General features: G+C 40.7%; 1 protein-coding gene across 4 annotated transcripts in view; it reads right to left on the bottom strand.

The window, feature by feature from the left end:
• LOC148875719 (B3 domain-containing protein Os07g0563300-like) overlaps window positions 1-19,594 on the bottom strand; it is a 33,236-nt gene extending 13,642 nt beyond the window's left edge. For 2 of the 4 annotated variants that reach the window (XR_016105174.1, XM_088965173.1), the window contains exons 1-6: window positions 19,040-19,522; window positions 16,863-16,944; window positions 16,647-16,745; window positions 8,862-9,661; window positions 8,154-8,250; window positions 3,527-3,701 (exon numbers count right to left, since the gene is read on the bottom strand). Coding sequence is in view for 3 of the 4 variants with exons in the window: in XM_088965173.1 (XP_088821299.1) it covers window positions 3,527-3,701; window positions 8,154-8,250; window positions 8,862-9,661; window positions 16,647-16,745; window positions 16,863-16,944; window positions 19,040-19,182 (1,396 nt within the window). In the remaining variant the exon portion in view is untranslated. Of the gene's footprint in view, window positions 1-3,526; window positions 3,702-8,153; window positions 8,251-8,861; window positions 9,662-16,646; window positions 16,765-16,862; window positions 16,945-19,039 lie in introns of those variants that run through there. The other 2 variants (XM_088965175.1, XM_088965176.1) reach the window with 2 other exon arrangements.
• Window positions 19,595-27,481: the final 7,887 nt, after the last annotated feature.

Below are 27,481 nucleotides of genomic sequence, written 5' to 3'. Positions count from 1 at the left end.
TTAACTGGTAAATCTTTGCGTAATGTCTTTGCTTAAAATATGTTGTTCTAGCTTGTTCCCAAATTTCACTCGTAGTTTTTGCCCATATAAAGTTCTTCCTTACATCAGGTTCCATGGCTGCAAGAATCCAGGACATCATCATACTATTTTTTTAATCCCACCTATCATATTTAGCAGTTCCATTTTTGGTTCTTTTATCTTCCGATTATGTGTCCAGCCTTTCCCCTTGCAGTAACATAGAGTTTCACACCCTTAGACCACTCCAAATAGTTCAGGCCATTTAAAGGTACAATTAACATAGGAAAGAGCATACTGTCAGCTCCTATACTAGCTGTCCCTTGGGTTGATGTAACCCCAGAAATGGCAAAATCATCTGTTGCCATTTAGACAGGTTTTACACACACCAAATCAGGAAACTAAAGCAAAAAAAAAAACTGTCTGCAACTCACTTCTACAACTCACAGTAACAGGTAGGGGCACTAAATTAGGTCAACTAAACTTCCAAGACATTAGGAAATCTGCTAAACTTCACCAACAGTCCCAAAACTGCCCACATATCAACCTGTAATCACCATCAGGTCTCACACTACTGGTGGCAATAAGAGACCGCACATACCTGGAGAGAAAGGAGTCACACAACCCCTTTACAGAACCTCCACAAGGTACGCACATCCAAAAAGTAACCTCTTCCCACTGTCACCTCTCTTTCCACTCGTTTACTAATCTCCACTTCTCCATTTTGAATTACTTCATTCTTCTCTTGAACTTCGCCTCTTCTCTACCCCCACCTCTGTCTCTTCATGCCCCTTCTCTCCACCTCCAATCGCCACTCCAATCTCTAAATCCACCCCCTTCCCCCCATCTTCACCATTGAAAAGACCCGAAAACCTCCTTTTCCTATTATAGACCTTCTATTCACTGCACCCTTCAAGCTCAACCAAAAATTCTCTTCCCACCTCCGCCTCTCTCCTTCCCCAACCCTGTTTCTCTGCTCCATTTGAACCCCATGCTTCTTCTCCGAAGCAAAACCTATATGAAGATCAAGTGAACATCCCTTTCTTCGGGCAGGTCAGCAACAGATCCCTTCTCATGATCATTCTCCTTTTCTTCATCCACGATCCAACGTCTTCTTACTCCAACCGAGACCCTACTGAAACAAGCAAATCACCCCCCCCCCCCGAGGAAAATGGACCTGCGACAATGCCAACCTCACAACCTCTATCTACTACAACTTCAAATTACGACTAAACATTGGGTGCCTGCTTCTCTCCTTCCTTACCTTGAAGCTCTATTCCTTCCCAATGAGCACTTGGTCTACCAACCTCTCCACCACTTCTTACTTTTTGCTGGGCTTTAGAACTCCTATTGCCCTTCTCAAACCTAGTGATCACCCAAATCCATTATAGCTTCTGATTTTTTAAAACCTTTTTCCTCTCTCTCTCTCTCTCTCTCTCTCTCTCTCTCTCTCTCTCTTCTTCGTTGATATTTTCAATTTCATTACCATTTGTGGATGAGATATTTACCATGTCCCAACCATATATTCCAACCATTGTTGATTTGATATTTCAAAATCAAATAAATCCATCACACATGCTTAGATTTTTGGCCTTAAAGCACCGTATAAACATTTGCTTATGAAATTATGAAACACTAAACAAAATAAGGGGAAACATATGAGAACTCTCAGATTTCAATAACTCTAAGCTTTTGTTGTGTAAGGCAGAAAATAACAAATACACAAAGTGCTTATCTACTTAATATGATTTTTTTTTGTCAATAACTGTAAGATTTCATTAATAGATGGTAAGTAAAAAGTGAGTGCAATTAAGGAAATACAAACAAAGAGAGATAAAGCCTCTTATCTCTACCCAAAGGAAAAAAGCCCCTATTTTTACAGCATGCCCAAAATAATTGATCTCTTCCCTCCACTTGTTTAGCTGAAGCATCAGCTAATGGACCCATTGCAATATCACTTCCATCTCTTTCTTGTGCCAGTCCTTTGAATTTATTTTTTTCATTGTTGTAGCTTCAAAGTCTGGCCTCCTTCCTTTGCAGCCAACCCACAACCAATCTGGAATCTCCTTCAATAATCAATTTTCTAATGTTCATGTTCTTTGCCCTTTATTCCTATCAATGCCATAATCTCAGCCCTAAAATAGTCTTCTACACCAATTGGGCTTGAATATAAAGCAGTTATTCTTCATTTCTAAAATGTCTCCTATACCCGAAATGCCCAGATTTCCCAGGCTGTTTCCATCAAAGTTGAGCTTAATGAACCCACTGTCAAGTGGAGACCAAATAAGAATAGTGACAACCTTATTGGTAGTAGAAACAGCCACTTCTTTCCTGTTTCTAAGGATATCATCACTCATCAGTTGAAGTGTCAAAAAAGATTTCCAAGGACCTCAGCTAATTAACCACTCTACTCTTGATAGTTTCAATGACAGCTTCTCTGTTTCTCTCCTTAATATGATAAACATAATAAGAATATACATATATTCATAATTATGTTATATGGATCAGAAAATATCAAGAAAAGCAGACTTCATTGGCCCTTATGAAAAGAAATTACAATTTCTTGTGTTGTTTATTTGTATAGGAATAGCAATATTTAAAGAACTGTGCTGCAGGCATACATCCTCATTACATGAATATATATATATATACCCAGGTATGTATAACATTTTTTTTGTTTCTGTTGCTGTTGTTGTTGTTGTTGTTATATTTTTGTGTTTCCCCAAAGCAATAATCCTTTTAATTTATGGAGTCAAAACTCCTGAGCATGTGTCAGTTTATAATTCCTGTGCTCATATCTATGCCGCAACATAGCTTAGTTCAAATCAGAAGATCATTATTATGTTATTGGTTTAACAGGGAAATGGAATGTCAAGTACAAAGCTTAGAGGGAGAACATTTGAATCATAGCTGCGTGCAAACAATGTATGCAAAACAACAAAAGACCAAAACATGGTAGGTAGAATAGTAAACACAAGGTGTCCCAACTGGCACCAAATGATATGGAAGAAAGTGCTATTTATAGAAGATATCATTCGCTATTACCAACAAATGGAGAGAAGCATGGTAGGGGATTATTAATCTACAAGTAATGAAATATGTAACTTAGGTTGTGTTTAGTAAGAATGCAAATGCTAAACCGAAGCAAATTTGTATTCCAATTCAGTTTTGCAGGCTTTTGGTAAAAAATACATTGTTGTAATGAATGAAACTAAATTTGTTTTTTCTAACATTTTTGCATTCAAAATGGGAGCAAATGTTCCCTTTGCACTCAAAAGTTGGTTAATGTAAAAAGGTAGATTTCAGTGTTGAAATTTGTGTTTGTACCCATCACAACCAATTACATTTGGTAAGAATACAAAATTTATCAATGCAAAACCAAACCGAGTTTGCATTTTCAAGAACCGAACATATTTGCATTTGCACTCTTACCAAATGCAGCCATATAAACCAACCAAATATTAAAAGAAAAATTCCCCAAGAATTGACTTCCATTGAAGTTAATAAATACCTGTATCACCTGCCTGCAATTGCATCGACTGAATACAAGGTGTAACCCCCTCTAAGACATACATTCTGCTGTTATTATTAGGCCAAAAACGGAATTGGAACACCCATTCCTTGCCTCTTGCATCCTGGACTTGAAGAGGCAATCCTTCGGGTTGAGAAATTGTAGGGAAATAAGCCTGTTTCATAGGAAGTTTGTATTAGCAATCATTTTATTTGACCTGGAAGAGACAATAGCACATGATTAATTTATAAAATTTATTAAAGAGCCATTCGTAACAACAGAAACAATGAAAACTTAGGAAGAAAGAATACCCCTAATGATTTGCAAGGTAGAATAACAATCTACAGTGGTTTTAAAAGGCTATGAAGCAAGAAGCCAAAACGCCTTGCCTCATATGCCTTTCAGTAGGCTTAGAGGCTACCAGATCAGATTTTTGTGAGACATATGCCCCATCGTCTCACGTCTCAAATTGATTAGGCATACAGCTTATAAAAACAGCATTAAACTGAACAAAAATGAAAATTTAAATATATTAGTCATAATACTCCTCAAAATTTAAGAAGCATTGATTATTTGGTTGGTTGTGAATAAGGTAAAACCATATAAACTCAAAAAACACTCATAATATCTCTTTGATTTTCTCTTACTAAATTAAATCTACATGTTAGAATAGCATCTCCGCTATATTTCTCAATGTACCACATGTGAGAATGGTACCTCCATTCACATGTTCACCCATGACATGTGATGGTAGGACCCACTAATTTACAAATTAAAAATAATAGTAATGATTTTTATTAATAAATAAAATAAAATATCAATATAACAAAACAATGAATAAATTTGTCAAATAATTTGTATCCACACTCAATTACTTACAACTCATTTTAGTTCCAATAAAGAAATCGTGTATGATGAAAAATATTCACTAATTTTTGGTGCCCTAATCTAAGTTTAACTAACCAAATCACACCTATATATTTGTATAGCGCTTGCTCACCTCTACTCCAACAGAACCCCCCCCCCCTTTCTCATATTAATTTAATTCTTCGATCTCAATACAAGATATTCTTTCTCATTTATAAATTAGGTCATGTTAGAAAATACTATAGTGTGTAATTTTTTTTTTATCAATAACATGAATTCATTAAATTAATAGAAAATTAGTTACAGCACTCCAGAGAGAGATAAAAAGGCTTAGCTCTCTCCAAGAGGACAACAAAGAACTTGCAACACAGCCCAAAACATTTGGTCCCTTCCCACCCCCTGCTTTGCTAATGCATCTGCAAAGGCAATTGTTGTTCTCTTCACCCACTGGAATTGGATTTCCAGCCCCCTAGTTAGCCATTTAATTTCCCTCATCTCATTAGCAAATTTCCAAAGTCCGCTTTCCTTCTGTAACCAACTTACCACCAGCTTTGAGTCCCCTTCAACAACTAACTTTTGTATGTTTAGTTCCTTAGCATTTCTTATACCCTCCAGTACAGCATAAACCTCAGCTTTAAGAGAGTTCCCAAACCCAATGGGACCTGAAAACATCGCGAGAACTTGCCCATCCTCATCTCTAAAGACAACTCCTACAACTGAAGGACTTGGATTGCCCCCACTAATACCATCAAAATTTAACTTTATAACACCACAGTCCGGTGGTGACATATAGGACAAACAATGGAGCAAGCAAGAGCAGAATTGGCCACCTCCATCCAGCTATTCAGCGACATACCCGTAGAAGCATCATTAAACAGGTCCAAGGATTTCAACCAGTGCACCACCCGGACTGTTATTACTTCAATAATGCTTTCTTTACTTCTTTTGTTTTCAGAAAAAAGTTCTAGAGTTCCTTTCCTCCCACAGAGTCGAGTAAATAGCAGCCCTCACACACCTCCACATAATCCTTCCCCTTTTCTTTGGCTATCGAAGGAATGAAAAGCTAAACAAGCTTTCAATATTTGACAATGGGGTCCACCTACAACCAAATAAGGAAAAAAAACAGTCCCAAATAACATCAGCAAAGGGGCAAGAGATTAATAAGTGGTAAGAGTTTTCACCGTGAGCCTTGCAAAGAATGCACCAATTTGGAGACAAGCACCAAAAAAGCCTTTTTCTTTGGAGTATGTCACATATATTACACCTTTCTAGGACGGCTTCCCAACAAAAAGGCTCCAATCCTTGGAGGAATCGGCTCACCCCAAACTTCCTTTACTGGAGAATTTTGCACAAAAATACTGGTTAAAGGCAATAGGCACTTGAAGAAGGGAGCACAAGAGAAGGTCCTAGAGGGATCTAGGGTCCATAGTCTCTTATCCTTCTCAGAGGGATCTAACACCACCCCTTTTAATATCTGAACCAAACTCATGACATTTTCAATTTCCGAATCCCTTAGGCCTCTTCTAAACCCAGATCTCCCAATCAAACCCGAAGTTAGATTGAGAAGGAATCAAAAAACTGGACACAACCTTGCCTTTATACTGGAAGAAGGAAAACAAGGCAGGGAATTGGTCTTTCAAAGGTATATCACCCACCCAAATGTGCTCCCAGAATTTTACCTGATTTCCAGAGTAGATTATTTTATTTATAGTGTATGTAAATTACATAAACATATTATTTTATTTAGTTATAAATGTGCTCCCTTAGGCCTCTTCTAAACCCAGATCTCCCAATCAAACCCGAAGTTAGATTGAGAAGGAACAAAAAAACTGGACACGACCTTGCCTTTATACCGGAAGAAGGAAAACAAGGCAGGGAATTGGTCTTTCAAAGGTACATCACCCACCCAAATGTGCTCCCAGAATTTTACCTGATTTCCAGAGGAGATTATTTTATTTATAGTGTATGTAAATTACATAAACATATTATTTTATTTAGTTATAAATAGTTATAAATATAAATAAAATTTAAAAATATCATATCAAAAAGAATATAAATTAACAAAAAGTAAACATATAAATTTGACTATAAAAGAAATAAATTGCGTTGAAAAATGTACAATGTATGTATATGTATATGTATATGTATATGAACAAACTAGGAAATATGCAAATTAAGTAGATAAATTCTTTTATTTAGGTAAAGAAGGCATGTTATAAACATGAAACAAAGTACAAAATTCAAAACCAAAAGATTCATATTAAAAAAAAATGCATGTGCAATAAAGGAAAACATGTATAATTTATTCAAAAATAAATAAAGGAAAACATGTAAATTCACCATAAAAAGAAATAAATTGTGTGTATCTATGCATGTATTTCAGTAAATATGTAAGTATGTATTCTATAAAAACTAAAAAAATTAAATGTATACTTTGAGGCTTACACCTCACCTCTTCGACACCCAACTGTCATGTCTCCACCTTTAGCCTTTTAAAACCTTTCTTAAAAATATTGATTTGTATTAATAGCTGTTATAACCTATAGAATTTACTGTTTTAATCTTATTTTGATGTAAAATAGCTTTAAAAGATTATTTGGAATAAAACAAAGTACAAAATTCAAAACCAAAAGATTCATATTAAAAAGAATGTATGTGCAATAAAGGAAAACATGTATCATTTATTCAAAAATAAATAAAGGAAAACATGTAAATTCACCATAAAAATAAATAAATTGTGTGTATCTATGCATGTATTTCAGTAAATATGTAAGTATGTATTCTATAAAAACTAAAAAAATTAAATGTATACTTTGAGGCTTACACCTCACCTCTTCGACACCCAACTGTCATGTCTCCACCTTTAGCCTTTTAAAACCTTTCTTAGAAATATTGATTTGTATTAATAGCTGTTATAACCTATAGAATTTACTGTTTTAATCTTATTTTGATGTAAAATAGCTTTAAAAGATGATTTGGAACCATCCCTTTCATCCTTTTTGAAATTTTAATTTGAGAGAGTGATTTGAACAACAAAACTGGACAGTTGGACCATTCAACCCTTGGTCCAATGACCAAAATGACTTTACATCCAGTCCAACTCTGACAACGTAGGACCTAAACAAAATTGAATTTCATTTAGAAAGAAAAGTACGTTAAATGTCATTGCAGCTCTAGAACCAATGACTGTATTAGAATAAAGATCCAACAAGGCCAAAGCTTTGTTCTGGGGCTACAGGACCCTTACCACTACATTACCTATGCGTCTGATTCATTCAATTTTTGCGAAGCCTATCCAGCATTGAATTGGTCATGAGAAGACCAAATCAAGCTGAAGCATGACTGCAAGTGTCACATAAAACTCACAAAAGCTGCAGTAATTTGATCATTCATGTCAATTTTCTAAGCTTTCAGCAAGAACTGAACTAAAGATGGTCATGTTGTGAACAACCATTTCCTTGTGCATGTTCTCAAAGATATTTCCATCCAGAAAACTTTTTATCTTAAAAGCATTTAGTCCATTCTTTTCATTCTCATTTTCTATTTGGTTTTAGTTTAAATTTAAAAATAATAATTGTTAACTGCCTAGGTAAATCCTCTTCTAGGTAAATGAATGCAAGTTTGGTATATATCAACCAAAACCAAACTATCAAATAAAGAAATTAAAAGGTTGTGCAAGTATTTACAGAAATAGGTCAACCTTAAGAACAAAAAATATAGAAAAAAAAACAAAACAAACGGAGCAAGAGATAGGACTTACCTCTGCACATTTTTTTGGAAGCACCAAACGCCCAATCCGGCCAGCATCACTAGCACTTAACATCTTTTCAAACAGTGGTGTAATGACAGAATTTGTGCTTTGCTATGGTCAAGGTTAACAATTTATTAGAATCTGATGCAAGATGTATCAAATAGATCTTGTACCAAAGTGATGTAATGCCTTACACTAAAATACAAGAGACCTGTTGGTCCAAATACAGTTACAATTAATTTCTACCAAGAAACTTTGGTAGTCATGGAAATAGAGGTGGAAGGAAAAAGTGGTAATACCTAGTGCAATGAAATCACAGCATGATCATCTACCAAATTTCAAGAAAAGGGACCTCTGTCATTCTTCTTTTATTATTTTATAAAAAGAGAAAAAGCTTCTTTTCATATGAGGTCTGTCCAATGCATGTAAAGCATGTAGCTAATGGATATAGTCATTTTGGATTAGCCATGTCAACCATCCATTTATCAGGGAACCCCTGAATTAATAGAAAATAGAGGTTGTTATTCACATGATATTCTTTATCAGTCATATGATAATGTTGAGTAGGTCCTTTTTTCCTTTTTTTAACTATAAACTATGGCCACACAAGGTTAAGTATTGTTGTTTATGAACCTAAGATCTCAAAAAAACATAATAGAAACAAGTGGATACTCACAACCATAAAAGAAAAAAGGAAACAAAGAAATAGGTGGATACTCTCCAGAGATTTGTTGTAGCTCCTGATCTGTTATCCTGGGCCAGTATCTAGGAAGTAACTGATTCCTTCCTCGGGCGTCACCTCGAGGTCTTCCATTGCGTAACTGAGTTTCACCAGATGAATCAGGCCCATTATTTGGAGTAGCATAGACTTGCTTTGCCGACGGAGGTGGAGTCTGCCTTTGTGATTGAGTTCCAGAAACCCTAGTTGCACCATTTGTATCATTGGGTGAAGCATAAGGTACACCAAACCCAAAATGCAGAGTTGACGGTTCATCCTTTGAAATGGATGACGGAAGTGAAACGTTTACACTTGAACCTGGATGTGTCTCAAAGTTAATAGCAGTACTGTTCAAGCCAGATTCAGCAAGAGCTCCTTTTCTCGCATCTGCTGGATCATTTTCTCCTATATAACAGTAGGAATGATGCAAACCATTAAGATTCCCTTCTTCCCTGCGGAATTTATTTAAGGTAGCCAATGTTTCAGTACCAGCCTTACCATTTGCAAGTCTATCTGGTGCAGCAAGCTTCAAGCTGTTAGATGCTAATCTTTCAGATGGATCTTCAGCCTTCTTGTCCATGGCAGAAACAGCACCTGATCTCTCAACTTCATAGGGCATCCTTGACTGCAACTCAGGCTGAGCAGCAGCAGTATTCCATATATTGGGTGTTTGACGCCATTGCCCTGCAACCGCACTTGGCCCAGCAATCTGACTCCAGTTCTTCATATTGACATCTTTAAGTCTCTCAGGTAGAGGTAATGGCAGAAAAAAAGATGGCGGCCATATTGGGTTTGATGGCTGAGAACAAAATACATACAAAAATGTTGAATACAAAACAATACTATTTCTTCATGCACTTTAAGGAAATAAGTATCAGCAATATGGAATTGTTAGAGCTAGCCGAATAAGGGTAGATTAGTCATTTTATTTCTGTTAAGTTATGTGCTTATGTGGCAGTCTTAATAGTGACTTTCTGTCCCATACTTAAGTGGGGGCAGTTTAGTCTTTGTACTACTAATTAGAGGCTAATCCATATTACGTGTCGACTGATAGGGTTTATCCTATCATGTTTGACTGTTCTCTTCATCTTCTTCTTCTTCTTCTTTTCTCCTGGTTCGAACTACTGTAGCTACAGAACAAACATTCCTCTTTTCTCAGTTCGGCTGAACAGCACAAACATGGTACCAGAGCCAGGTTGACAGCAGTCGATTACAGCTTCCTCAACATATATTTCTCAGTTCTTTTTTTTTCGCTTTTCTCTGGTGTGAGAAATCTGGGGTAGCAAACTGCGGCACTACCCATTCCTGTGGCAACTTCTAGGGTTCAGAGGTTGGACTTCTGGTGACAGGGAAAGAGAACAACATTCGACTGACCAGAAAGAAAAGGTTTTTTTTTTGTGTAGAGTGCTGTCACCATGGGTGTGACAGCTGTGGTGGTTGAGTAGGTGCAGTGGTGGTGGTCTGAACCCTCTAATGAGCAGTTTCAAGAGGGAATCTTTGTGGTTTTAAATCTGCATGTTAGCAGTACAGTAGTGGTTGAAGTGGCCGAATGTATGCTAAGGCCAGTACTTGGTGATTGCAAGTGTGCTTGTGTGGTAGCTAACGAACTATAGTGCAGTGGTTGGAACTGTTTATTTGTGTGTGATGGGCAGAACCGACTTTGTAGACTGGAATGGCTTCGATGGGAGATGTGAGTGGTGGCCAGAAATCGAGTGTCATGAATCCTCTGATTTTTTAAATGTCCAAATGACCTCCATTAAACTTAATGGTGAGAACTATGTACCATGGGCCAATTCAGTGGAAGTTTTTCTCAAGGCAAAGAGGAAAGTGAAGCATGTGAAGGAAGATAAACCACCTGCTAACTCTTCAGGGTTTGATGACTGGGAACAGGAAGATACCCAAATCATGAAATGGTTATGGAATAGTATGGAACCCAAAATAAGTGCCAACTTTGTTCTTAGATACAGCTAAGGACATATGGGAACATGCCAAGAAACTTTATTCTGGGCAGAATAATACTATAAGGGTATATCGCTCTATTAGGAGTATTTCGATCTGCAGCAAGGGAATAAAACCCTAGAAGAGTACTATGCCAGTATGAAGAACCTCAACAATGAACTCAATGTCTATCATCCCCTCACTCCAGATGTTAAGGTTCAGCAATAACAGAGGGAACAACTAGATGTCACTAGGTTCTTAGTGGGGTTGAAATCAGAATATGAACCAGTTAGGGCCCAAATATTAGGGGGCTCTACTCTTCCTACACTTGAGAAAGTGTTTGCACGACTTCGTAGGATTTCTTTGGGGCTTACAGAGAATCCCACACAGTCTGACAGATCAGTATTTGTGATAGCCAAAGGAGGTGGACATGGTACTGAAGGGGGAGGACATGCCTCCCAAGGAGGTCGTGGCGGTTCCGTATTTGGTCGTGGTGGTGGTCATGACTCAGGGGGAGGCCGTGGTAAAGGAAAAAGTAACTCTACAAGGAAGTGTACCCATTGTGGCAGGGACAGACATTCGGTGAATTTCTACTATGATCTCCATGGCCCTCCTTCTACATGGGCCAATCATGCAGTAGCTGGTGGGGTTGATGCCAATGATAACCAACAGGCAGATCTAACACCTTCCACATCTACAACTGTTTCCGGGAAGGAGATGGTGAGTGTATCGCGTGATGAGTATGAGCGGTTCCTCCAGACTACTTCACAGCATATTACTGCCACCCTTGCCCACTCAGGTATAGCTTGTCTGTCATCCAAACCCTCTCCCTAGATTATTGACTCTAGAGCCTCTGATCACATAAATGGGACTCTAGGTGTGTTCTCTTCCCTCTCTGAAACTTCCACATCTCAAACTGTTACCCTTGCCAACGATTCCTCTTCTCCCATCTGTGGTGTTAGTAATTTTGACACAGCTTCTCTTTCTTTATCATCTGCTCTATATGTCCCTAAGTTTCCATTCAATCTTATGTCTGTTAGTAAATTAACTAAGACTCTTAATTGTTCTATTACATTTTTCCCTTCCTTTTGTGTTTTTCAGGATCTCAAGACGGGGAAGAAGATTGGTGGGGGGCATGAGGCTGGTGGATTGTATTACCTTGACGGTGGTGGATCGTCAGTTGCACTTCAGATGTCATTCGTTCCTCTACAATGGCATTGTCGACTAGAACATCCATCTCTCAAGGCACTCAAGATACTGGTCCCGTCTTTGAGTCATTTGTTGTCTTTACAGTGTGAGTTGTGTCAGTATGGGAAACATCGTTGTGTTCCCTTCAATCCTAGAGTTGAGAGTCGTATGTTGAGTCCTTATGCTTTGGTCCATTCAGATGTTTGGGGCCCGATTAAAATAGAATCTTATAATGGTTACAAGTATTTTGTCACTTTTATTGATGATTGTTCAATGATGACATGAATTTATTTAATGAAAGAAATGAGTAAATTATTTTCCATTTTTCAAAAATTTCATGCTGAAATACGTACACAATTTGGTGTTCCAATCAAAGTTCTTCGTTCAGATAACGATCGTGAATACTTTCTTACTTCCTTTCAACAATATTTAGAACAGCATGGCATCATTCATCAAACTTCATGTAAATCCACTCCTCAACAAAATGGGGTGGCCGAACGAAAGAATCGTCATCTCCTTGAAACCGCTCGGTCTATTCTTCATCATATGAATGTTCCTAAACGATTTTGGAGTGATGTTGTACTTACTGCGTGTTTCCTTATTAATCGGATGCCCTCCTTCATTCTTCATGGTCGGTCTCCCTTCTCTATCCTGCTCCCCACCTTGTCTCTCTTTCCATTAATACCTCGTATCTTTGGCTGTGTGTGCTTTGTTCACAATCTGAGTCCCGGAATAGACAAGTTGGATGCATGCTCTATTAAGCGTGTCTTTCTTAGCTACTCTCGGACTCAGAAAGGGTACAAGTGTTACAATCCCATTACTCGGAAGTGCTACGTCTATCCTGATGTCACCTTTTTTGAGTCCGTCCCCTTCTTCTCGAAACCTGATATATCTGTGTCTCCACCATTGCTTCCTCTTCCTCTTCCAGTCAGTGATCCTGTTCCGGGTGTTCCAATTGGGGTTGACCCTTCACCTCCTCCTGTGCATCTCCCTACTGAACGACCACCGATCCGGCACGTGTATACTCATCGACAGACACCAGCTCCTCCTCCAGCTTCTACATTATATGCGGATCCTGTTGTTGCTCCTGTTCTTGAACCTTCAGGACTTTATCTTCCCATTGCTTTACGAAAAAGGTAAACATAGTTGTACCCTCCATCCCATTTCCAATTTTGTTTTAGTATCTCGCCTTTCCGCTTCACATCACCAGTTTGTTTCACTATTATCATCTATTTCTATACCTAAGAATGTTCCAGAGGCTCTTAGCTCACCTGAGTGGCAGCAGGCAATGGAGGAGGAACTCTCTACCATTCAGTATACTCATACGTGGGAGCTCACTACTCTTCCACCTGGTAAGCATGTTGTGGGTTGTAAATGGGTGTATATTGTTAAATACTTGCCAGATGGTAGTGTGGAGCGTCTGAAGGCCAGACTTGTTGCTAAAGGTTATTCACAGTTGTATGGAGTGGACTATGTGAAGACCTTCTCTCCAGTGGCTAAGGTTGGCTCTATCCGTGTCTTAATTTCCTTGGCAATTATGTATGATTGGCCCTTGTTTCAACTTGACATTAAAAATGCCTTCCTTCAAGGTGACCTTACGAAGGAGGTATATATGGAAAAACCACATGGGTTTGTTGCTCATGGGGAGGATGGTAAGGTGTGCAGGTTGAAAAAAGGCAATTTATTGGTTGAAACAATCGTCTCGTGCTTGGTTTGGGAAGTTTAGTGAAGTGGTGAAGAGCTTTGGAATGAAACAATGCCAGGTTGACCACTCGGTGTTCAGCTATGATTCAGAAGCCGAAAAGATTTTATTAGTGGTCTATGTGGATGATATTGTCATAGCTGGTAGTGAGAAATTGGGGATCGATATAGTAAAGGTCTTTCTGCAAAATCATTTTCAAACAAAAGACCTTGGGACATTGAAGTATTTCTTGGGTATAGAAGTTGCTAGATCAAGACAAGGTGGAAACCTGTGCCAAAGAAAATATGTTCTTGATCTGCTGGATGAAACAAGACTGTTAGGTGCAAAACCGGATGAAATTCCCATGGAACCAAATGCTATGTTGAGCAGTGATACAGGGGAAATATTTGATGATCCTGGAAGGTATAGGCGGCTAGTGGAGAAGCTGAACTATTTGACTATCACGAGACTAGACATCTCCTTTGCAGTCAGTGTGGTGAGCCAATTTATGCAGAACCCTTGGATACCTCACTAGGATGCAATTCTTAGAATTGTAAGGTACCTGAAGGGAGCTCCAGGCCGTTTGTTATTGTACAAACCAAGAAGAAAACTTGAAGTAATTGGGTATACAGATGCAGATTGGATAGGCTCTGTGTCTGATAGAAGATCTACTATAGGTCAATGCACATTTCTTGGAGGAAATTTTGTGACGTGGAAGAGTAAGCAGCAGATGGTTGTGGCAAGGAGCAGTGCTGAAGCCGAATACAGAGCCATGGCACACACTACATGTGAATTAGTATGGCTGAGGAATCTCCTACAAGAAATCGGGTTCTCCATGGATAGACCAATGAAATTGTACTGTGACAATCAAGCCGCACTCCACACCTCATCCAATCCTGTTTTTCATGAGAGAACAAAGCACATAGAGATTGATTGCCACTTTGTGAAGGAGAAGGTCCTTACTGGAGAGATAAGCACAGAACATGTGGGCTCAGGTGATCAGTGGGCAGATTTGTTTACAAAAGGTTTAAGCTTAGGGAGAGTGAACTATATATGTAACAAGCTGGGATTATATGAGATATATTCTCCAACTTGAGGGGGAGTGTTAGAGCTAGCCGAATAAGGGTAGATTAGTCATTTTATTTCTGTTAAGTTATGTGCTTATGTGGCAGTCAATAGTGACTTCTTGTCCCATACTTAAGTGGGGGCAGTTTAGTCTTTGTACTACTAATTAGAAGCTAATCCATATTAAGGGTCGACTGATAGGGTTTATCCTATCATGTTTGACTGTTCTCTTCATCTTCTTCTTCTTCTTCTTTTCTCCTAGTTCGAACTATTGTAGCTACAGAACAAACATTCCTCTTTTCTCAGTTCGGCTGAACAACACAAACAGGAATAAATATATGATTTAAGACAAGAACTAAATTTTGACATGAACAATAAATTGAACATCAAAAGAAGGACGATAATACTATTACAACTAAATTAATACAATGTAGATTGTATTCTTCTATAAAATGCAAAGAAAAGCAAAGAATTATATTTTGCATGATGCTAAGATAGAAATTGCTCAAAAAAAAGAATTAACGTACCTAGGTAGAGTGAAATCAATTTGGTCAACAAGCAAGGATAAATGCAAGAAAGCAAGTTAGTATTAGCAGACATGGTTTAAAGTATCGGGCGTATCGTATCATATCTTTTGAAAAAGATACACCCCCGATACAATACAGGTGTTTCGGGAACCCCACCTTTTTTAATAAAAAAAAAAAAAAAAATTTTTAGCTTCCCAAAAACCAAGATTTGAAAAAAAAAAAACTAAAAGGAAAAGTGTTTCGTGTGTTTCTAAGTACCGATATGATACTACCGATATGCAGTAGCGTATCGATACTTTGAACCTTGTTAGCAGACAACCACCCAAAACACTAAACCAGGCCTTGGCACAATGGTTGGGTTACTCCATTGTGACCTGGTTGACCAGGGTTCAAATCTTAGAAACAGCATCTTTGTATGTATAGGGGCAAGGCTGCATACATCTGTCCTTCCCCAGACCCCAAATTGGCAGGAGCCCCGTGCACTAGGCTGCCCTTTATTTTCGTGGTGAGAGGCTGTTAGCACACCAGGTGATTCTGAAGAAACTGTAGTAAGATGGCTTCAAGACAACTGTTTTCAATGTGTTTGGGCATGCTCGAAAAACTAAACAGAGCTCACAAGGTTCAATGGTAATTGGAATTTAGCTTCAATGTACAAATGAAAATGCACCACATATATTAGGAAAATGATTTAAAACTGAAATATCCCAAGAGTAATAATGAGTAGGGCTGTTCGCAAGTCAGCCGGTTTGATATGAAAAGTTGTAAACCCGACTGTTTGGTTAGGTTGCGTGTTTCGATGTTGTAAACTGAACTGAAACCAAACCAACCAATTAGATTTACCCTAGCCTCTGTGTATGTGGTTTTTTTTTTCACTGTGGCAAGAGAATAGATTTTCTAGGTCCCACTTCAATCCAGGTCTAACATCTTACACTCTGTGGTTTTACATTATCAATCTTGTCCACACCAGTCTTTTTATTTATTTATTTATTTTCTATCAAGACTTGTCCCATTAGTCATCATGTGTACAACATAGCTTGGAAGCTATGAATTTCAGTTCAGTGTGATACAAGCTGATTAAACTGAGCATCATGTGAATATAATTTTTCAGCCGGTTTGGATGTTAATTGGTCAGTTTTGGTTATAAAACTCAACCTGACACTTTAATTCAGTTGGCAAAATTATGTAAAACCAAATCTAACCGACCTGCATACAGACCTAATAATGAGGGCTAACATGGATTAGTAAAAATAAAATGAAAATTCTATCATTGCATTGGACAATCAGAAGAAGACAGAACAAGTGAATTTTACTTAGCACATGAACAGGCTAACAGCAGTGAGAAAGCACTAGGAGATCTGATGAGGAACAGGTTAAACAGTTCTTACCGGAATTACATTTTTCCTAGCGCATGCAATACACTCAATTCCTCCAACATCCAATAATAAAAATGCATGGAATGAAGCAATACATCCACAATGTACTCGCTGCAGAAGAGATTAGCCACTAGAACATTTAGAGCAAAAACTGTGAGATCTGAGAAAAAATTCTCAAAATGTAAGTAACCATTTAATGTCTAAACAACATCCAAATTTTCAGCTTACCTTCCCACAGATCTCACAGCTCCTCCAACCAGCAGCTTCTGAGTGAAAAGTTTCACAGAATCTCCCTTCCTCAAATGCAGAACTGGAGTACAAAGGAGTAAAGTCACAGAGTCAGCAAATTCATAACCTTGATTTTTCGTGTAAGACAGGATCAGCAGCACACTGAATGGGAAGATATTTAGCACAATTTGAACTGAGGCAGGTCTATTCTAGTCTATAATAAAAAGAAAACCCGGACAAAAGGATTCTTTATTCTGCAAATAAAGTTCCATCTTCCTATAAGGTAATCCAAGCGTAGTTACACATGGACTTGCTCAGTTTGGGTTTGGATTTGTAATCTATGACTTGCAACCCTTTAGAGGGTGGTCGGTTCGTGTTTGTGCTCATGTTTCCTCTGGTTCACAAACTCAACCTGAGTTCTATATGCTATTGGTGGTTCTCCATGGTTTCAGAACCAGCAAATTGTCTTTTTTCACACAACTTTTTATTGCTTTTTTCTTTTCAACCAGGAAATATGATTCACTAATGTAAGCATGGCATGGCAGATATATGGTGTGTCTCATATACCAATATGGCTCAAATCATAATGTCTCTATTTGATGATGACTGTATGATGAAAAATAAATAGAGAAAGTACATGTACACATGAATCTTACAATCAATACTCATATATCATCATTCAAAAAATCACCATGAACAGAACAGCCTCTTTTACATTGTGTGGCTCAAAAAGAATTGTCGTTTTCAAGAAGAGATTGGTATGGTTCTGGAACCATATCAACCTTTTTCAGAATCATTAACCAAACACCACCTTAACGAATGAGGTTTGATAGGGGTAGGCTTCTATCTTGTTTGACCTTAATTAGTCCTTTCATGGTAGAGATACTTGACAAGGAACTTTGCACTTTCCTTTGTTAGGATCTAATGAAATAAGGAAAGGACCTATTAGTTTCCTATTTTATAGTTTTTTCAATATGTTTCTCTTCCCTTAAAAGAACCATATCTAATTCGCATTCTATTTAGTGGCATTTTGATTTGTTTTTCTTTCTTTATAGAAACAATTTATTAAGATAATTTTTCTCCTTTGATTTATTACGAACTGACATGTAAGTTTAATCTAATTGAACCAGTTTGCCATTTAGAGTCTTAGGTGGCATTCTAAGTATTTAATTGGGAATCATAATAGGCAAGAATATTTACCTTTTTAAGGGGAAATATTGAAAAATTTTGATAGCAGTAAATTGAAAGTCTTGAGAGGAAACATTCTGTTTGATTCCTGCCAGAACGTAAATAATATCGAGCTATACCAAATAGTCACCTAAAGCTGATTTTTTTTTTTCTGGTAAGTCCAATCCCGAAAGGAAAGACCAGAGCCATTTAAGCGGTTCAAATAGAATTATTCACCGAATTCCTGAGCCACAAGGTAAACTCTTCTACAAAGAAAGTAAATGCGAGAGCGAGAAAATGGAAAAAATTAGAAGAAACAGAAGCGAAGGAATAATTATTAGAACCCATGAAATTACCCCTGGCACTGGATGAGTCAAACTAACCCACAGGAAAAACGAGCTGACTAGGTTGAAACTAATCGATATATGCCAAACATGTTTCAGGTGAAACCATTGAATATGACATAGAATCAAAGCAATTTAGCTGAAGAGGTGAAGAAAATTTAGGATCAAAAGAAAATGGAGCAGAAAACAGCTATATTCAAGACAAAGTTTCAGAAAATGAATGGAGTAAACACCTATTTACGAACATCAACTACAACCTTTTCTATCAAATAAGGACGCACATGGAATTGGAGAGGACCAAAGCCACAGCAAACTAGATAATGTAAAATGGAATATCCAACTCCAAATGAAGTTCCTATCCACTAAAAGCGAAAAGCAAAACCGTTGTTTCACGAACAAAACCCAATATCGTTTAAAAAAATCCGAAGTTTTAGTTCAAAACAATCGTACTCAGTCAAAGAGAAACCCAAAACAGCAGTAGACTCCACGGAATCAAGCACAAAGCAATCTGCGGAAGCTTCAAGAGCACATAAAAATCCTATGCAAGCTAATCGTCCAACCTCGAAAAACTAGCCGTTACAACAAATTAAACGTCGAAATCCAAATGAAGACAAAAGCTTGAAAGCACCAGAGCAGAGAAAACAGAGACGAGCAAAAATTGCTTACGCGCATCGATCACAGAGCTCCGCATAATCTCCGTTCCGAAGGCGCCATCCTTTCCTCAACCTCTCCGATTTAGCATCCTTACAGTCGGGATTGAAACAGATCTTCTGAACAGCAGAAGCAGCCGCAGAAGACGACGACGACATCGAAGCTCTCCACTTTCAGAGCCACAAAAGTAGAAAAGCAAGAAAACAAAAACCCTAGAGACGTACTCCAAAAGGATGACAGAAGGTGAGCGTGGTGCCGTGATCCGTAATCATGAGAGAGAGGTTGGAGAGGGGTTTTTTGGAGTGGGCGAGAGAGAAAGAGAGCGAGAGAGAGAAACACACAAGTAACAAAAATAAAATAAGGAAAACAAAGCTTTTAAAACACGACGAGGCGAGGCGTGGCGTGCCTTATTTTTGGCGTCGTCGTCGTTTCTCTCTCTTCGTTATTCTCTCTCCCTTTTCATTCTCTTGTCACTTACTAATCAGAGTAATCACACACAGCCTCACTCTCTCTCTCTCTCTCTACTCTTCTTTTTCCCCCTCACGTCGTCGTCGTCGTCGTTGTCGTTATGGATCAAAATTCCATTTTTACTCTCGTCTTCTCCTTTTTCTCAGTGTTTTTTATTTATAATAAAAAACAATTAATTGAATAAGAAATCATGCATGGTCCCGCGAACGACATGCAAGCACGTAACGCACACGCACTCCTTTCTCACACACGCGCTTTTTGCTTGCTGCCTTGCTCCCCTTTTTCTCGTCGCCTCCCCGCTGAATTGGGATCTGCTCCTCATTCATGGCGCCTCACAACGACCTCACGGGCACATCCCACCGTGAGTACGAGAGATGCTCCAAATGCACGGTGGGATGTGACTGTGAGGCGCCCAGATCCGGTCTCCTCTCCTCGCCGCTCAACCTTCCTTCACTGCTTTGCTTTACCAGGGAAAACTGTATCCGTACTACCCTACTACCCTCAACTAAACTGGACTTTATCTTGTTCTCTCTCGCAGCCTCGCTTCTCTTCTCAGATATTAAGGTGGTGGGGCCACTTTTACCCAACGCTGGGCCCACAAAGCATCATCCGCATCCGGTGGCTAGAATTACGAGATATCGACGTTTACGCAATAAGCCCATTTGCCATCGGCGATTCGGAAAGCCGGGAAGTATCTCACAACTCTCAAGGTTATATTTTGGTCAAAGGGTGGTCGTGGTCGGTATATCGGCTGCTTTAGGAGGAGCAGAAGATAGTCAAACTATGTTTGAACTGGGCCTGAGCCTGGGGCAGTTGTTCAAAACGGAAACTTACGGTAATAGGAATAGGTTGAGGAGTGTAGAGTAGGGGAGCGAGCATCTGACAATTATTAAGTCAGAGGCGTAGATCTCGCGCTAACTGTTACTGATTCAGCTCAAAGAGAAAAAAATACTAGCGGTAGCGGTTTTGCCTTGCGGTGGCGGAAAGCTAATGTGTACGTGGACATTTAGATGCTCGGGTGTTCTTATTACGTGTTCTCGGTACAGAATTATATGGTGGGATATGGCAACCATGTGATAATCATTAAGGGCCTCATGGTGGGTCCCAACCAAAACCGCATTCGCTGCTGACGCATGACGCCTCACACCGATCTCACAGACATTCCGCTAGTATTAATGTATTATTATTTATGGGAGGAAACGGAATCTGCTCCGTACACCTGGCGCTCACATGTTATTATGTTTCTAATATACGATGGATGTAATTGTGAGACGGTCATTTGTGAGGAGCAGATCCCGTCACTTATGGAAAATTTTTTTAATACACAGTGGAATGTATATGTAAGGGAATGGGATCTGTTCCTCACATTTGGGCACCTCACATCCATCTACATCTACTCTGTGCATTAGTGAACATTTCAAGTAAAGAAAATGTTCCCATTTCACGCGTGTGAATCATCCAATGTGAGAAGCAGATCCGGTCTCCATTGTGAGGCGCTGTATAGAGAGCAGATCCAAATTCGTTCCGATCTCCAATTCCAACTTTCTTATTTCGAACACGTGGCGTTATATAAAACGCTGCTCTCACTCACTCAGTGCTACTGCATATAAATTAGAGACGATTAGAGAACTGGTTCTCCAAATTACACGTGGCACTTAAAGAGAGTAAGAGACACCAAAATGTCTTATAATTAGGAGGATGCATCGTGTCCCAGTGTAATCAAAGTAGTCAGAAAACAAGTTCCGAGTTCCACTTCCTATTTATAGTGGTGGAAATCAAATCAACATTCTATACTTTATAGGCTTAGGCTGACACTATGATGTGGGGCCGCGGTGGGACCAGACACCTGGAAACAAATCAGCACCGCAGAGTATGATCAAACGATTGAGTCCGGGGGGCTTTTAGACGGTCGTACTTAGGATCGCCCATGTAAGCGGGTAGGTTTTTGTTTAAAAAAAGAAATTTTATGCGAGAAAATCCATATCGGTGACGTCATATTTCTGATGAAAAAAGGATGGATATTACTTTAATAGATTGCAATCGGATTCACTGAATCTCGACAGCATTCACTAATTGTTGTGTACCTTGTGTTGCGAGACCCATCATTCCAACGAAGCCTCCTCATAAACCAAAGAACTAGGCAAAAGAGATAGCTGGCCGAGCCAAACAATGTATTTAATCGTCTTTCCACGGAATTGGTAGCAAAGAAAATGGAAACATAACAAGTTCCCAAGTTACAAGTGATGGCCTTATGTGGGACCCACAATTCTCTCCCTAAGATCGGGCAACCTGGTTGGGTCTGGGTGAGAATAGTTTCACTGAACCATACATACAATGATACAGTCGGACCAGATGGACGGCCCATGATTTAGCGCAGGATGGTGCCGGATGTAGGGGGGTAATATGGTAAATTAATAAGTGATTTGTTGTTTTATTTGAGACATTTAGTGGGATGCATGTGAACGTCAGGGAAAACAGGTATTTTTAATATTGTTAGGAGTGCTTTCGTGTAAACACGTGCACCTACCTCAATGATTTGTTAAGGCTTGTTTGGCTTGACCAGTGTAAGACATTAAAATAGAGAGACATAATAGAGGAGGAGATAGACGATGGCCTGATGGGTCCAACTGGAAATAGCAAATAGCGAATGCAGGGAAGATGGAATGTTCAAGATGGAAAGGCAGTGAATTAATATTTGAAGATATGGTGCGCGTGTGGCCAGAACAATCACTCCCATCCAAAAGTCTCGACTCTCGACCTCCAGGAGGTTGATTGGTTGGTGACGAGGGTCTATACAGTGTTGAACTGGTGAGGAGACGATAGGCTTTGTAGTTTTGTGAGCTTGTGGCCATGACCCGGTTGTTGAGATGATCAGTTGGCATCCCTCCATAATAGTACGTGCAATATGAAATCGGTAGAATTATGGGCTTTCCATTTCTATGTTGATAATAACCAACCAAATAATAATGTTGCATTTCTTCATTTTTTTTTATTTTTTGGCATCATATGGAAATGTCGTTAATTAAGCTCCTTTCTTTTGTCTGGTATACTTTCTATGTAAGTCCTTGTTTCGATTGAATTCATGGTCCAGTAGAATGTTTTTACTTTTTATCATGTAAAAGACGGGTCATAATTTAATATCATCTAAATCTTATTCCACCAGATGAGATTCGCTACATGAACCAATGTTTTACTATTCGATTGTATTTTGGTTAGGAGGTCGTTGCTGAAGCCGAGGTGTGTAAGTTTAGGCGGGGTGGATTCCGAGTATACTAGAAATCGAGGGTAGATGGCCGAAGTGTTGCAAGACAAGAATTCGTGAGAGGCTTCGGGTGAGAATTCGAGGTAGAGATTCCGACAGTCAAATTAGTATAGGGTACAAAGGGAGAGTACCAAGGAAGAATTATGGTAGTTAGTTTTAAGCTAAAGTCACGAGAGTAGTTATTGCAATAGCAATTACGACAATAGCTGTAGGTCTTGAATTTATAATCCCTTTTACCTAGAGAGGGATACCCTTATTTATACTTGAGCTATCTGGAGGTAGGTGGTGATGAACACCTGAGATGGGAGCAGTATGGGGGCCTACCACAAGTTTGGCAAGGTCATGTGAGCACATCGCAGTTGGCTTCATACGATGGGGGCAGGGTAACCCCCGCTGTAGTGGATCTCGTTCCTTGTTCTGGCGCTCGTGGGCTGGTTCTCCCAGCCTCGAATGGACTGGGTTGGGTCACCCCACATCACTTGACCCCCACTCCCGAGGCTGAGGAGAAGAATTCAGCTTCGGCCAATAGGAGTAGTAATGGTGAGCGCTAGTGGGCCCGGCAACTGAGGTGCACCCTGAAGTGGCGTCCTCTTTTGCATCTTTGCCTAATTCATCTTCATGAGTCAAGTCGAGGCTACGGGTGATCTACGATACTGCTGCTTCGGTCGGGTGATCTGAAAGGCGCGCTCAGCACAGATATTTAGGCGTCGCCGTCTAGGTTGAGGACCAGGGGGAGGCCGAGGACCTGTGAAGCCGAGGGCTGCTTAGGTCGGAGACTTGTGAAGCCGAAGAGGCCCAAAGGGAGCCTGAGGGTCCGTGCGCGAAATGGCTTTCCGATCTTACTGATGTGCGCATCCGCTAGAATGGGTCGCTCAAACCAGCGGGTTGCTTTGGGTGGACTTTGCTGGCTTGTCTTGAGCGTCATTTCGTCTTTCGAGGGTGAGTGCTCAGGAGTGCGACACGGCTGGATAGTAGGTGCATAGGTGTTTCTCATTTGTTGGATTTGCGATAATCCGATCCGTTGCCAGCGCGTCGTTTCATCTTCCAAGGGTGAGCGTCAGGCGGTGCGCCATGATTAGGTCATGAAGGCAGTGGCTTCTCAGTCGTTGGATCTTGAGAGATTTGGGTTGTTCGCTCTTCTTTAAATAGTGGCTTCAATAGCAAAATTCTTATCATTTTGCCTCCATGTGTTTTCGTCTTCGAGTGAACTTAACTCACAGATTCTTCAATTCTCAACACTCCACCTTTGTTCCTTTTCCTTCCACTCCCTTTCTAGGTAATTTCCAACAATGTCTTTCTCAGATTTTGGACCTGAGTGCTATGAACTTCCGAATGTATCAAATGGAGCTCTTCTCGAATCCCTTCTCCCCTTTCCCCCCTAAGTCCTCTCTTCATACCCCTTCAGCATGAGGTGGAGGTGCTCCGAGAGCCGAATGCATCTGCCAAGGCAATGACCCTTCCTGTGAGAGCGCTGCATCTATAACACCGAGGGAGGCCAAGGGGTCCCCCCAAACCAAGGGGGAGTGGGACCCGGACCCCATCCCCGGTAGGAGGGTTGAGAGTGCTGCCAAGGCGGTGGTCGAGACTAACTGTTCTCGTCCAGGGTTCAGAGGTTCTCTGGACTAGGATCAGGTCAAGGCCCTGACGAGGCAGTACTTTATCCCCTCGTCCTACGGGGTGAGGGTGCCTGAGTCAGGTGATCGGTCATGGACCCCCAAGGAAGGGGAGATTTGTGTTTATCAGCAATTCCTCCAATTCGGTCTTTGGTTCCCCCTTCATCCATTGATCTCTGACCTGCTAAGGGTGTATGGGATTACCCTTAGTCAACTGTCGCCCAATGCGACAGGAACCATTGTGGCGATACTGGTGGCGTCTAGGCTCCAAGGGATGGAGCTAACGACGGAGATCTTCTAAGCGATCTTCATGTTGAGAAAGCACTCTTCCAAAGCTGGTGTCTTTTACTTCCAACCCCGCAAGTCCAAGCCCATAGATAACCCCTCTTCCGTGCACAACTGGAAGAGTAAATATTTCTTTTTGTCTTGTTCCGAGAACTAGTCCTTCATGTCGGAGTGGGGAGATGCCAGCTTGTCTACAAAGAAAAGTGTCCCCTTGCTTACGAGTGAGGAAAGTGACGATTTTGCGTGACTGGTCAACCTGGGGAGAGTCCGAGCCCAGCCCTTGGTGGAGGAGGAAATCTCGTTGGTTTTCACGAGACTCAGCCCTACCCCCCCCCCCTCAGTAAGATAGGCCATGCAACTTCTTTCCATGTTTTCCTCGCCTTTGTCTTTTTGTAATAGTACTAACTATTGTTTTGCTTGCAGAAGTGCCGATAGATGCTCGGAAGGCCATACTGGACCGTGCCCGCGTAATACAGAAGGGGTGGATGAAGGCTGGCAAACAAACGCCTAAGGCCCACTAGAGGTGTGCCCACTCAGCAGGAGAAGGCCTCGGCCCCTACGAAGGGGGGGGGGGGTCTTCCCGCTAGGTCCCTGCCAAAGGGACTTCTTCAACAGCTCCCCCAAAGGGAGCCACTCCACAGATCCTTGGGAAGGGGAAGGGGTCCGTCGAAGAGGGCCAGCCGGGGTGCGAGGGGCAAGCATCGCAGCATTTGGCTGAGGTGCCAAGAGGACCTGCCAGCAGGGTCGAGGTAGGGAGGAAGAGGCCGGCTGAGGGGGTCATGGGGGGTCAACCGTAGCAGAAGGTGGCCCACACCAGGAGTTTTGCCGATGATGCCCTGAGGGGGTCCAACATGGAGCTGATGGGGCCATTTTCTACTCCAATGCCATTGGAGGAGCTCGCCCAATGGTATGATCAAATCTTCCGCCCTTAGTGAGAGGTCCGCGAGGGGGACTCAATCCGCAATGTGGGAGTTGTTTCGATGCTGGTAAGCGGGTCCCTGCTGTCTCAAGACCGCTTCTAGATGTTGGGGGTGGCCCTGGACAAGCTGTATGACCAAGGGTTGCAGAGCATGGCTGAGGTAACAGTTTTTTCCCCTTTGATTTTCTTTTTTTCTTTCGTTCTTTTTGTATGGTACTGACTGTTTTCTTGTTGTAGGTGCCTTCATTTTGTTGGTCTAGGGGATCGGCTGAAGTTAACCGTGGCCAATATGGACAAGTTGGAGGCTGAGAAAGACAAGTTTTAGCAAACTGCCGCCAACGCTGTGAAAAAACGCCATGAGATGCAGTGGTTCTTCGCGGACGAACAAAAGTTCTGCAAGGAGGTCGAGGAGAACTTGAAGAAGACGTAGGACCTCCTTGCCAAGGAGCAGATTGAGAGTGCTCAAGTCAAGAGCCTATTTCCAAGGCCAAATGGCATCATCGTCAAGCCAAGGAGGGCATCTCTGAGGCAAACAGCTAAGTGGCCGAGGAGGCAGCTAAGAGGGTTGCCAAGGCCAAGCAAAAGGCAGCTGGTGCTGAGAAGAGGGCCAAGGAAGTAGAGAAGTGAGCTGATGAGCTGGCCGACGTCACTTTCAGGGCTTATTTGGATAGGATCGAGGACACCAAGAAGGCACTCCTGGCAGTGCTTTTGAACTTTGACGTTGAATCTCTGAAGGTGATTCCCGATACTTCCAAAGAGGATGCCGACTCTGCACTTCCTCCTCTAACTGGTGGCAAGGCTTAAGCTAGGCTTCTTTCTCTTTTCTTCTTCTTTTTTTTTTGTGTGTGTATGTATTCAGCATGAGGGGCTGTAAGATATTTTTTGTAAATCCGAAATTTTTGTAATGAATGAATATCAGTGGGCATTTTTTGACTTCTGGTTTGTTTGATGTGTACTTGTGCTTTGCTGCATTATTTTTCCTTGTTTTTTTTTTGCGTTTTCATTGCACTTATGCTTTTGCTTTGTTGCCAAAGGGTGCTTACCCCTCCGAAAGGGAAACCGCAGCGTAAGACAAGTGTAGTTCCCTTCAATTTGTTCTACTTTGCGCGTCAAGATCATGGTGAAGGGGTGGCTGAGGCGAAGTCTTTGAGGTTGAGTCGGGTCTTGCCTAGCCTAACACCCTTTTAAGCATTCACTTAGGCAAGGCCAAGAGGCCTGTGATGGGGAGAGGCCAAAACGGGGCGTGAGGCTCACCTTGCTCTCTTCCCTTTACTTAAGTAGATAGCAAGATGACTACACCTGTTCATGGGTTGGGTGGCCCAATGGGCCGACCCGGCCCCCGGACGGGCTTGAACAGGTATATAGGCCCACGCGCAATAAATTCAAGCCGGGCTCAGGATTTGCCAAAATAGCCCGGCCCATCTCGACCTATAAATAAACCTAAAAACCCTAATTGAATTCCCCTCTTTTTTCACCTCTTTCCCTTCTTTTTCCAACCGAATTCTTCTTCTCCACATCCTCTTTCCCTTCTTTATATATATATATATATATTAATATAAATAAATTTTGAATTTATATATTTTTTTAATATAAATAAATTTTGATTTATATTGATTATTGAATAGGGAAATTTTCTAATTTTTTTATTAGGTCGGGCTTCGGGCTTTTTATTAGGGCCAGGCTCGGGCCCAAGTTGTAGGCACGTTGGTCGGGCCAGGCTCGGGCTTGAGCCTAACATATTTCTGTTAATGAAGAGTAAAAGCTCGGCCCGAGCCCGGCCCAACCCGGCCCATGAACAGGTCTAAAGATGACCTGCCAATGTAGAGTGGGGCCGAGGCTGAGTTGGGGCTCACTTGTCTTCCAATCTTCTAAGTGTTGCCTTCGGCGAGGACGAAGTGGCCTGCCGTATT

The sequence above is a fragment of the Nelumbo lutea genome, chromosome 1 (genome assembly GCF_056320005.1).
Source record: "Nelumbo lutea isolate HS-2025 chromosome 1, American lotus-T2T, whole genome shotgun sequence".
Classification (NCBI taxonomy): domain Eukaryota; kingdom Viridiplantae; phylum Streptophyta; class Magnoliopsida; order Proteales; family Nelumbonaceae; genus Nelumbo; species Nelumbo lutea.
This window is presented reverse-complemented; position numbering and strand designations above follow the sequence as displayed.